The sequence below is a fragment of the Neophocaena asiaeorientalis genome, unplaced genomic scaffold, assembly GCF_003031525.2.
Source record: "Neophocaena asiaeorientalis asiaeorientalis breed wild unplaced genomic scaffold, Neophocaena_asiaeorientalis_V1.1 scaffold46, whole genome shotgun sequence".
Taxonomy (NCBI): Eukaryota; Metazoa; Chordata; class Mammalia; order Artiodactyla; family Phocoenidae; genus Neophocaena; species Neophocaena asiaeorientalis.
The window spans coordinates 4,625,687-4,637,891 of record NW_020175393.1 but is presented as its reverse complement, the minus strand read 5'-3'; the positions used below and the strand labels follow the sequence as shown (position 1 = coordinate 4,637,891).

General features: G+C 46.6%; 1 protein-coding gene across 2 annotated transcripts in view; it reads right to left on the bottom strand.

The window, feature by feature from the left end:
* Positions 1-7,542: 7,542 nt before the first annotated feature.
* PIM1 (Pim-1 proto-oncogene, serine/threonine kinase) overlaps positions 7,543-12,205 on the bottom strand; it is a 5,357-nt gene continuing 694 nt past the window's right edge. The window contains exons 2-6 of one of the 2 annotated variants that reach the window (XM_024766211.1): positions 12,195-12,205; positions 12,042-12,092; positions 11,582-11,948; positions 9,848-10,024; positions 7,543-9,085 (exon numbers count right to left, since the gene is read on the bottom strand). The exon at positions 12,195-12,205 is cut by the window's right edge and continues 102 nt beyond it. In XM_024766211.1, coding sequence (XP_024621979.1) covers positions 8,928-9,085; positions 9,848-10,024; positions 11,582-11,948; positions 12,042-12,092; positions 12,195-12,205 — 764 coding nt within the window. In that variant the 3' untranslated portion in view covers positions 7,543-8,927. Of the gene's footprint in view, positions 9,086-9,847; positions 10,025-11,581; positions 11,949-12,041 lie in introns of both variants that reach the window. The other variant, XM_024766210.1, reaches the window with a different exon arrangement.

Genomic DNA, 12,205 nt, shown 5'->3' with positions numbered 1-12,205 from the left:
GATTTAAAGTATATGGGAGGATATGTGTAGGTTACATGCAAATACCATGCTGTTTTCTATAAGGGACTTGAGCATCTGACTATACTAGCCATGTGACCTTGGTAAATTATTTAACTTCTAAGTCTTGGTTTTCTTATCTCTAAAAGGGAAATTATTATGCACTTGTAAAGTGTCTGTCACATGCTAGGCACCCAATAAATGGTCATGCTCAAAAATGACATGCTGTATGACACCATTTAAATGAAATTCTAGAACAGGCAAAACTAATCTATAGTGACAGAAACTAGATCAGTGGTTGCCTAGGGCTGGTGGGGGTGGGTTGGGTAATCAAGGAAAAAGGCCAAGGGAACTTTTGTGGGGGTGGAAATATTCTATCTTGATTGTGGTAGTGTTTATATGGGCGTGTACGTTTGTCAAAACACATGGAACAGTGCACTTAAAATAGGTGCGAGTTAGTATATGTAAATGATCCCTCGATAAAGTTGGTTTCAAAAAGAATGTTCATTCCCTTCCTCTCTCCATCAATGAAAATGTGTTAGATTAAGGCACACATTCCAGGGCCAAATATACATTTTATCTTTTATTTTAGATTATTCATATTACCGTATAATTTCCCCCATGAATCGGTATAAGTAAATGAGACTCGGCTTGATATCAAATTTCACTTTTTAACTGACTTGTATTATAAAATTGGAGAGATGTGTCATGAGGGGCGTGAGAGGGCAGACACTGGTCTCCAAGATACAATGAAATATACTTAAAGACACCATACATTTACAAAAAATCACTCACTTAAGGGGAAAATATTTTCCTGGTGAAATAGTAAAAGCTTGCCATAAAATGAAATGATAGTGATGAGGGCTTGGATGAATGGAGTGGCCTGAGGGAGCTTTTTACTTTTGCTTACTCTGCATGTATCCCCTCTCCACAACCACATGACCCTCTTCCCATAATAGCTCCTCCTTCCATCCAAAGGGGAAGGGTGCATACCAGATGTCTCTTAAGGAATTTCCTTGGAATCTGCTCCCAAAACTCTTTTGCTTCCTTTCCACTGGGCAGAACTTTGTCATGTGTCCACAGCTAGCTGCAAGGGAATCTGAGGGAGTTAGTCTTTATTCTTAAGAAAGTCCATATGACTAGCTAAAAAATCAGAGGTTCTATGACCAAGGAAAGAAAAGAATAATAGATGTTGACATAGGCAACAATTCATCTTTGCCCAAAGCCATATCAGGTAACAGAATACTTCATATATAATGGCAGAAAATTACAAACTACCAAAATTAATAATGTACACCCATACTGTAGCCGTAACAAAATGATTATGTTTATCCATAGTTCTTGAAATGGAAGCATTTCGATAGTACATTGTTAAGTGGGGGAAAAACAGGTTACCAAAAATATGAGCTCTGTTCTATAAAATTATATATAGATAATATGTGTGTACATATAAATATATACATATTTAAATATAAATATGGATGTATTTCTCTCTGGAGTGGTAGAATTACATCATATAGCTTTAATTCACTTCATACCATTATTTTTACTAAAAAGTTTGTATCATTTTTATAAGCACAAAAAATTCTTTTCACTTACAAAATATGTGGGCATCTGTGTCTCTAAGGAACTTCATGAGTGGAGTTGAGAGGTGAGCAGTGGCAGGGTGGAATTCGGGGGTTGGGAAGGTCTCCATCATTTTCCTGCAGGCATTCAAGTGATATTCAGTTCCTGGGTTCCTGGGAGCCCCTGGGCAGTGGTATCTAGGAGGCTATTGATCCCCAGGCCTGAACTCAGGACAGAGGTCTATGCAGGAGTTGTGGCAATCACCATGAAGAAGGCAGTCCGTGAAGCCAGGGGAGGAAGCACAGTACAGCGGCGACCATGCTGGGCGTCTTCCCTCGGCCTCCAGAGCTATTCCCCACCCTTCTCCAGCTTGCTCTGTGCCTGGAAAGGCTGACCTATGTGGACTGCCTCACACCAGACTCCCTGCCTTCTGGCTTTCAGCTGGGTTCAGTCCATGGGAGGCCCTGGTAGGAGATCAGAGGATGGGAAGAGAGAAGCACGGGTATTTCTTTCTCACTCCCTCCATGCAGGGTTAGCACAGGGTGACCGCTTCTCCCGAATGAAGGTTACAGCTAACATCAGGCAGGCTCCTCCTCCAGCCCTCAGGCCTGAGCGAGGAAGTGCTCCCACTGCTGCTAGCCCCAGGGTACAGCACTGCCCCATGTGGTTTCCCAGCACCTGCCCCACACCTTTGTAAATAGTTCTTTTTCACACTCTTCCCTGCATTACCCAATCTGAGTGTGCCATCTGTTTCCTGCCAGGATCCTGGCCAACACAGAGGGCTTGGGGGTGAGGAAGGGAAAGAACACCCAAGTTTAAAGGGCAAGGAGAGGGAGAGGAAATGGGGCCTAATCGACAGAGGAGTGGAAGGCAAACCAGGAGTTATGAAACCAGTGGGAGGCCAACAGTTTTATGAAGATTGCAAAGTTAAATAAGGATGAGATCTCAAAGGTATATTGGGATTAGCCATCTGGAGGAGGAGCTGGGAAGAGGAAGAAAGAGAATTGGGTGGGTGGTTCTGGGAGGAGGGATCTGAGTCGAAGATTGAGAAGAAGGTAAGAGGTGAAGAGAGGTGAGAGAAGGGAGTGGGGCAGAGGAGAGAACCAGGGCAAAGGTAGGAAAAGAGGCAGCAGGCCATGGGGTGAAGAAATGTGACTATTTAGTCCAGGTGGGGAAGCAGGTAGTACCTCCAAGAATAAGTGTGGGGACTTCCCTGGTGGCGCAGTGGATAAGAATCCGCCTGCCAATGCAGGGGACACGGGTTCGAGCCCTGGTCCGGGAAGATCCCACATGCCGTGGAGCTACTAAGCCCGTGAGCCACAACTACTGAAGCCCACGCGCCGCATCTACTGAAGCCTGCGTGCCTAGAGCCTGTGCTCTGCAACAAGAGAAGCCACTGCAGTGAGAAGCCCATGCACTGCAATGAAGAGTAGGCCCCACTCGCTGTAACTAGGGAAAGCCCGCGTGCAGCAGGGAAGACCCAGCACAGCCAAAAATAAAAAAATAAGAAAATAAAAAAATTTTAATTAAAATAAAGAATGAGTGTGTATGTACCGAGGCACAACACATACTTACACATATACAACACCCACACCTGCACGCGCTATACTCTACATTCACATGAACACACACACACGCAAATACGTATACACCACCATGCTTCACCACACACACCAAAGATACACATATTTGCACACATACACACACCTCACCATATCATCATCCCTGCACCATTCACAGCAGTCACAACTGTAAGTGCCAGATCCATAGATCCCACTGGACCCCAGGCAACGTCGGATCTTTGCTTTGCTGTGACATTTGTCTATTTGCTGGCATCACGTTAAACCCCGAGAAAAGCCTGATTCTGCCCACTCACGCATGAAAAAGGAGTTCTCAGGGTTTACAGCGTGGTGCCCGGTGCACCGTAGATGCTCCGTGGATAAATCTGGAATGGCTCCACAGTCCCTGGCTCTTACCCTGGGGCATGGGGCAAGGGCTATACCTGGCTGTATGTGCTGACCTCCTAAGTAACTTACTCAGGGGGGCCCTAAAGACTGGCCTCCAACGACCACAACCCAAATGCCTGTCCATACAATGGAATATTCTAGAATGAAAATGAAACACGTGCTAAAACATGCATGAATCTTTATAACATAATGTTGAGTAAAAAGAGCAAGTTGCAGATCACTACATACCTGCCTGATAATCTTTTTATAAAGTTCAAGAACAACGGAAACGAAACACGACATAATTTAGGAACACACGGCTATGAAATAAAAACTTTTTTTAAGAAATGTAAAAGAACGCTAAGCACAACATTCAGGACAGCAGGTTATGTCTGGGAGAGGCAAGGAATGGACTAAGAAAGGATCATATAGGTAGATGGATGTTATTGCTGATGTCTGCTTCTTGAATGGGATTCACCACCCAGTATAATAGAACAGCAGGCCAGGCTTGAACCAAGGATGAGACTATATCATGAACCAAGGATTATGATTAACCCAGTTCTGTACATCAGATGTCTTGTTACAGTAAATAAAAATAAAGACTGTCCTCTCAGCTTGACCCTAGTTCTGCTTATTTTTACACTTCCTCCCACAGCGATGCTGAGGGGTCACTGCAACCTTGCTCTTGGCAATCGGAGTTACTAGCGCAAGGCTGGGCAGGAAATGAACTGGGGATGAGGCCATATCTGCTTTAACACTGTTCTCGATGGGTCCTTTGTGGTAAGGGTTTCCAAGAACCAGCAGAGCAGTTGAAGGAGCTGAGTAACATTTACAAGAAATGTGTGCCTGCCCCACCCCCTAACCACCCCGCCCCATCCCCTCTCTCCTCCCTTTACCGCCTCCAACTCTTCCTCCCCACCGAGGCCCAAGTGAAGGGTAGCTCACAAGAGCCAGTAATGAATATTTCCATGGAACAGAACTGCTTACCTGACTCTCTGGAGTCTGGGGAAGAACTGCCCTTACGTCCACCCAGATTCTGGGCCCTGAAGGAAACTTGAGATGTCTAATCCACACAAACATTTATTAAGTAGCAGTATAAGCAGAGTGGTAGTGAGCATGGACCACCTGGGTCCAAATTCTAACCTGGCCACTTCTTAGGTATGTGACTTTTGACGTAGTACTTACTGCTCTGCACCTCAGTTTTCCCCACCTGCAAAATGGGGATAAATAATAGTATCTCCCTCATGGAGAGTTGTTGTAAGACTAAGACATGCAAAGCATGCAGAACAGTGCTGGGCACATGGTAGGTACTGAATGAGTGTTAGCTATTATCGCCAAGTGTTATCAAAGATGCAGATGAATCAATGAGACCATGCTCTAGTGCAGGAATTTGCAAACTTTTTTCTGTAAAGGGCCAGATAGTAAATATTTTTGGCTTTGCTGGCCATAAGGTCTTTGTCACAACTACTCAACTCTGCCATTGCAGTACGAAAGCAGTCATAAACAATTCGTAAGTGGATGAGCTTTATTTATTAATGCTGACAATTAAATTTCACATAATCTTTCCCTCATATGAAATATTATTCCTCACTCAGTCTGTTTTCAACCATTTAAAATGTTAAACCAAGTCTTAGCGTACAGGCCGTGCAAAACCAGGTAGTGTGCCAGACTCGGTCAGCAGGTTGTGCTTTGTCCCTCCCTGGTCTAATGGGGGGAAAAACATTAGCCCCTCTGGATTTCTTTGTTTTACCTGTATGTCCTGTGCCTCACTTTACAGGTGAACAAACTGATGTTCACCCTTCAAAGTCCAGTTGAAATGCTGCCTCCTCTTTGAAGCCTTCCCAGATCACCTCAGTCAAGGGCAGTAATAACTCCATCTGCTCCCTCCTTTGTGATAAGCACACATTTATTCATTACTTTAAAATTTTTATCATGAAATATTTAAGACAAACCAAAAGCTATAAAGTATAATGCAGACACTCCCCTGGCGGTCCAGTGGTTAAGACTCCACACTTCCACTGCAGGGGACACGAGTTTGATCCCTGGTGGGGGAACTAAGATCCCACATGCAGCGAGGCGTGGACCAAAATTAAAAAAAAGTATAATGCAAAAACCTTAGTCCTCACCATCTGGTTTATGAAATAAAGCATTGCCCAAACAGGTGAAGGCCCCTATGCAGACACCCCTCCCTAAATCACAACCTCCCTTCCTCTTCCCCAGAGGAAACAGTCACCATCCTGACTCTGGGAATTTATTGCCATGTACTTCTTAGTACTTTTACTACATATAGAAGCATCCCTAAGCAGGAGGTAATATTTGTTTGCATGTATGTACAGCCATTATTTAACTGAATTTTCTTAATAATCCATTCAAGGAATATCTCTATTTAGAGATTAGTCTCAGAGGGTGTTATAAGGCCCAAGGGATCCAGTTAAGTAATGGTGGTAAAATCCAAGGCTGATTCCCAAGTCATGCTCTTAACCATTGCTCCCCTCTATATTCCTGTGGCCACAGAGTCATGTTTGTTATCTTACCCCCTTTCCACACTAGATTTTAAACTGCCCAATAGAAGAGACTGTGACATTTCACCCCTCCTATACAACCCCTAATATCTGGCACCCAGCATCTTGGCACTTACTATCTTGCACTCTTCTTCAAAGAGACACCATCTTCTATCATCCCTAGCAGTCTCAATAGAGGATGGGGAAACTGCCAGAAACTCACTTCAAGGGAAAGAAGAGTGGGGCTTTGATAGATTTCAACACATTTAGAGCAACTTTTAAGCCAACTGTCAACTTTACTGTAAAGGATGAGGCATGCAATCCTCATACTCCAAGAGATTGGGAAGAGCAAGGAGGATAGAGAAAAGGGGAACTGAGAAAATCAGCCCCCCAGAACCGAGAAATTCTTCCTTCCTCTCCTACCGCCACACGGGAGCCGAGCTAGGGTTTGGGATCTAGGCCAAGCTTAAGGAGTGAGGAGTGACAATGAGTGAGTGGTATTGTGGCCTGGACCCTCAAACAACCTGACAAGACAGCATCTGGGCCAGTGTCCAAAGGGTGTGTGCATGCACTGAGGGGAGGGAGCAAGATGATGAGGAAGGAAGAATGTTGTAGGCTGCTATTGATGCTTCTAAAGAAACAAGAAACGAATATTTACGAATGCTTGACAGGCACATTGACAGCGGTACTCACTCCACTGTTCTTTCAGGACGTAGTCAGGCCACGTGCACTAAGTGGATTCATGGGTTCTACCATCTAGTTTAAACTGAACTCTCACAAAATGAACAAGAGGCTTAAACAGATCCCTGCAAAGAAACCACAGACTAAAAATGCTAATTATCCCAGCACAAGCAGTAAGAAAATGGCCGGGCTAACATTTCACCTACTCCCAGTATAAGCTTTTTGTCGAGCACATTGGAGAGGAAAACTCTGAGTTAAGTCAAAACAACGAATGCATTTCCACACATCTATTATCAATGACTAAACTCCACACTAAAGATGAAGGGAAATTTACACAGGTATATAGTTTCCCAGTAAACACTTATTAAGGGTATGTGCTCAAAATGTTTTACTAGTGGGAGAGACAATTGAAAAAAATCCTCAACTGGTAGTTTAGCAAAATTTTGGTATCTTCTAGGTCAGCCTTGTCCAGTGGAACTTTCTGCAATGATGGAAATGCTCTATTGTTCCACAGCTACTAGTCGCCAGTGGCCATTTCATGAAATCTGACTAGCACTGGGAAATGGCCACATACGCCATATTAGCCCAGCTCTAATAGAATTTGCATTGGGAAGAGAGGTTGGGATTGCATTGGGCCCCTCCGGCCAAATCTTGTCCACACAAGATTGGTTCGTCTACCCTTTGGCCATACATTCATTTCAGAAAGGTGACTATCCCAGTAGTCCTACTGAAGAAAACCAGATTCAGGCTGAAAATTCCCTTTTTCCTCCCAGGATAGATTTTGGCATTTACCAAGCGTTCAATCAACGCGCATTAGCATGTCTCTGCATGGACAACACTTAAGCCACAAATTAAGACAAAAGGTATTTTATTCAAAAAACGCCAAGTATAAAAAAAAAAAAATAAGATCTCTTTTATTCCCCTGTACAGTATTTCACTCAGATAAAACCAGCAGGCTACATGCTGCTCAAAACACAGCCCCAGAGAGGATCCGGAAGGCACACCATCCAGAACTGCTTTTCATAAATCTATGCTATATACACAAGTCAGCAATGCCCCTCCCCCATCACCCACGGACCCCATGCCCACTCGGGTAAGCAGGCGAGGGGGCCCGCAGCAGTCAGGGAGCTGCAGCAGCTGTCCCGCCTGAGTCCCGTCACCCTATGAACAAACAGAGCAAGCGTTGCAGCCTTCCCCAAAAGGTCCCCAAGTCAGAGGAGGAAAGGAGAAAAGAAAACTATGGCGGCAGCTGTGGAAGCTTGGAGCAGGAAGGGAACCAAATAAATAAATAAATAAATAACATTGACCTCCAGGTTAGAATGCGCATCTTTCCAAGAAAAAAAAAACAAAAAACCCAAAACAAAAAAAAAACAGGTAAAATAATTTAAAGGCAAAATTAAAAAAGAATTAGATCAACTACAACCCTTTTGTACACTACCATGCCAACTGTACACACATTTACAGTTTTTCTGTTGATTTGCATTGTTTGTGCATTTGTGTGTGTGTGTGTGTGTGTGTGTGTGTGTGTGTGAGGTCTTGGCTTAGAAACAGTTAAGTAAAAACCAAAAAGGAAGACCAGTTCACTTGGGAGTTTTACTAAAGGAGGTGGAAAAAGGGCAGGTGGCTCAGCATTTGGCCCTGTAGCCTCTTCCATGGCACCTTTCATATGAAGGATGGGGGGAAGGGGTGGGGGAGAAAGAGAGGGAACCAAACCCAGGCAGATTTTTGGAGAAGCAGCAGGTAAAAGAGGCAAGTTCAAGTATTTCTCCCAGCACAGCCGGAGTCCCCACAGAAGGCACTCAGAAGAGTCGGAAGAGGTGACAGGGACTTAAAATGGTGCTAGTCCTATCCCACCCCAACCCGATTTCCCCCTACCCGACCCATCACGGCATTCAGCAGAACTCTTGATGAAGGGAACAGTTCCATGGCTGGATTCTGATCCACTCCCACCCCACCCGCCACCCCTGGGATTTTGCAAAGTCCAGCAATGCTGGACACCGATGAGAAGGAGAGCTTCTATGGGAGGAGTTGAGGCCTAGGACGGCTGGAGTGGAGTCTCTTCCTCCCTTTGGGAGGCAGCCTCCAGGGCCTGGGGTCTGGAATGAGTTGTAAATGTTGTTCCTGTATCAAGCACTGTCCTGCTTGGAGAGAAGTGTCACTGGTACTTGGGAAGCTGGAAACAGACACTTCCCCTCCTTTGAGCATCTGACAGAGAGGGGAGAACCTGCCCGAGAAGCTATTTGCTGGGCCCTGGCAACAGGCTGTGGAGATGGATCTCAGCAGTTTCCTGGGGCAGGAGGACATCTTGCATCCATGGATGGTTCTGGATTTCTTCAAAGGATGGCCGATCTGATGGTCTCAGGGCCAAGCACCATCTAATGAGATGCTGACACTCTAGAGAAAGCAAGATAGAGGTTATGAATGACTCAACTTGTTTTTGCAGTTCAAAGGTCTTCCCACTTTGCTTCCCAGGGGCCCACAAGTCAGGGATCCAACAGAGAACCTGCCCTTTCTAGAATGCTTATTCTTCAATGAGAAGGTATTAACTAATACCTAGATGCTCCAGTACGCTTTCAGCTAAAAAACAGCTCCTCTCTTAAACCTGTAGTTTTCAAACTTCAACAGCTAGGGCCTTTCCCACGACGCCCACTCAACAGAAATAGGAAAGGTGATGACAAGAGATTTTGATGAGACATCACTAAGCACGACGAGGTGATTCAATTCACCTACCGACTTACAAACATGAACACCACCCACGATGATGAGGTCACTGGAACCACAGTATTTAAGAGAGCCTGCCTTAAGGGAGAAGGCTCAAAGAGCCCTCAATTTTTCACTCCCTGGCAAAACAGCCAGGAGTTGAGGGATCAGGATCCTTTGGTACTTAAAAAAAAAACCTTTCAGTGAAACTAAATGGTCTTTTCTTAATATTCTCACACACGCTCTTCCTCTGACCCCCCACCAAGGCACCCTCAAATGCAAACCATTTGATTCCTGCAGACCGGCTCTCAAGTGTGAATCATTTGCCTAGAATTCTAAGGCAAGGGCCATGGTATCTCCTGGAGACTGAAGCTCTCCAAACTCAAAGACCACCCCTGAGGACTAACAGCCTCGTGACTCCTGCCTCTCCTCAATAAAGGGCTTCGCAGAAGTTACCTGAAGAGACCCTCTGCCTGAAGAAAACTTGGCCCCTGATGATCTCCTCATCGTGCTCAAAGGGAATATCTCCACAGACCATATCGTACAGCAGGATCCCCAGAGACCAGACGGCTGCCGACCTGCCATGGTAGCGATGGTAGCGGATCCACTCTGGAGGACTATACACTCGGGTCCCTGCAAGCCAGGGGAAGAGGAAGGAAAACATACTTTTAGCAAAAATAAAACACAAAGCAACTGAGAGGTATGCTGATTAACTCTTAAAAAAAAAAAAAAAAAAAGCACCACCCTACTTCTCTCAGCAGCTGGGTGAACTCCATTCCCCCCGCCAGGGCTAAAAGGAGTGGATGAGAAGCTTATGGCAGCTCTCCAACCCAAAGCATTACCCACTTCTCTACCAGCTCAGACCATAAACAGCTCCAAGAAACAAACAGGGCCGGCCACAGACCCAAAGCCTGAGGCCTGTATGTGGTAGGACCACCCTCAATGGGAGCAGGGGATGAATATCTGCAAAATCAAGGGAGGTATCCCACAGACTATCCTTAAACTGCATTAAATGTCCTTGCCCAGGAGCCGGGTGAGAGTCTCATTTCAGATATGACCCAGGCAAGGACACTTGTACAGTATCCTAAGTCAGGGTGCCCTTTGAAAGGCCTTCCTCCCCACCCTCTGGATGTATGGGTAGACACCCACACCCCTTCCTCCCCACACTGGAAAGGTAGAGAGGCAGGGCTGGCTTCAGACCACGTGATTCCTGTTTACAAACTTTGAGTTGTAAAAAAAAAAAAAAAAAAAAAAAAGTGGGGCCATCCCGCTGGTGCTCACCAGGGGGCAGCAAAGACTGGAAGGAAAAAACATGGGAGGACCCGGCCAGCCATTAACTGTTAAATACAAAAAAATGCAGCCCAACCCAGCGTCCTCCAAGGGCAAATAAACACAAACCACAAGCCCCAGTCACAAGTTTTGAAAGGCTGTCGTTTGTTAGGTTAAGCCGCTCAGATGATGACCCACCCTCCCGTGCTTTGATCTCAAGCTCTCCCTTCCTTCTCTTCTGAAAGAACCCTCTCCAAGCCCCTCCCTAGGATAGGTTTTCATCCTCTCTGCGGAGACACCCAACTAATTTTCAAACCAGCAAGAGATCTTATTTCACAACATTCATTCCCGACTCCCTCACCCCACAACACCAAAAAAAAAAACAAAACCCAACAACAACAATGAATTATTTAGCGAAACTACTGTTTCTATTCCTTATTCGTCCCTAAATCAAAGGGGAGAAAAAAACCTGCAGCTCTAAAAACTACCTTACCGAAAACTAACTCCCTTATAAAACAAAACAAAAATGACAAAACCGGCGTCAATTTTCATCTCTCCCGCTCTCTCCTCCCCCTTCCCCCCTCCCATCCTTTTACTGGCGGGGAAACTGGGTCAGACTTCAGAAATCTGGGCTACGGCCGGTTGCCCGCAACCTCTTATTCATCGGGAAAGCTTGGAACCCACTGAATTCCACTTAAAAAATAAAATCATGCCAGAAACATTACAGGTTCAGCTGGCTTGAAATCCCCGGCTTTCCTACGCTGGGAAGCTCTCCTTCGCCCCACCCCTGCTAGCATAGAGCCAGGCGGCCCGATGACCTTTACAAAGGGCCGGAGAGGAAAGCCTACCCAGGCCTCCAGGCCAGGCCGAGTCACCTGGGCAGTTCCCTCCCGGGCAGCTCCGCCCCCAGGCCTGGCTCACCATCGAAGTCCGTGTAGACGGTGTCCTTGAGCAGCGCCCCCGACCCGAAGTCGATGAGCTTGAGCTCGCCGCGACTGAGGTCGATAAGGATGTTCTCGTCCTTGATGTCGCGGTGAAGCACCCCGCAGTTGTGGCAGTGCCGCACGGCCTCCAGCACCTGCCAGAAGAAGCTGCGGGCCAGCTCCTCCTGCAGGGCCCCCCTTTCCGTGATAAAGTCGAAGAGGTCTTGCACCGGCTCGGGCCTCTCCAGGATTAGGACGAAACTGTCGGGCCTCTCGAACCAGTCCAGGAGCCTAATGACGCCGGAGAAGCCCGAGCTCACCTTCTTCAGCAGAACCACTTCCATGGGCACTCGGGTGCCATTAGGCTGCAGAGGGGTGAGGGGGCTGCGTTAGGGCGGGAGTCGGAGGGTGCCCCTCACCCCACCCATCCTGGGGGTCGCCCCCTCCAGGGTACTCACCAGCTCTCCCCAGTCTGAAATGCGGTCCTTCTCCACGTGCTTGATGGCCACCTGGAAAGCCCCCCAGAGAGCGTTAGGTTCCCTCGCCCGGGCCAAACACACCCGTGCGCCCCCCGTCCGGCGCGCCCTCCCCGCGGCGGGCCGCCCACTCACCGGCAAGTTGT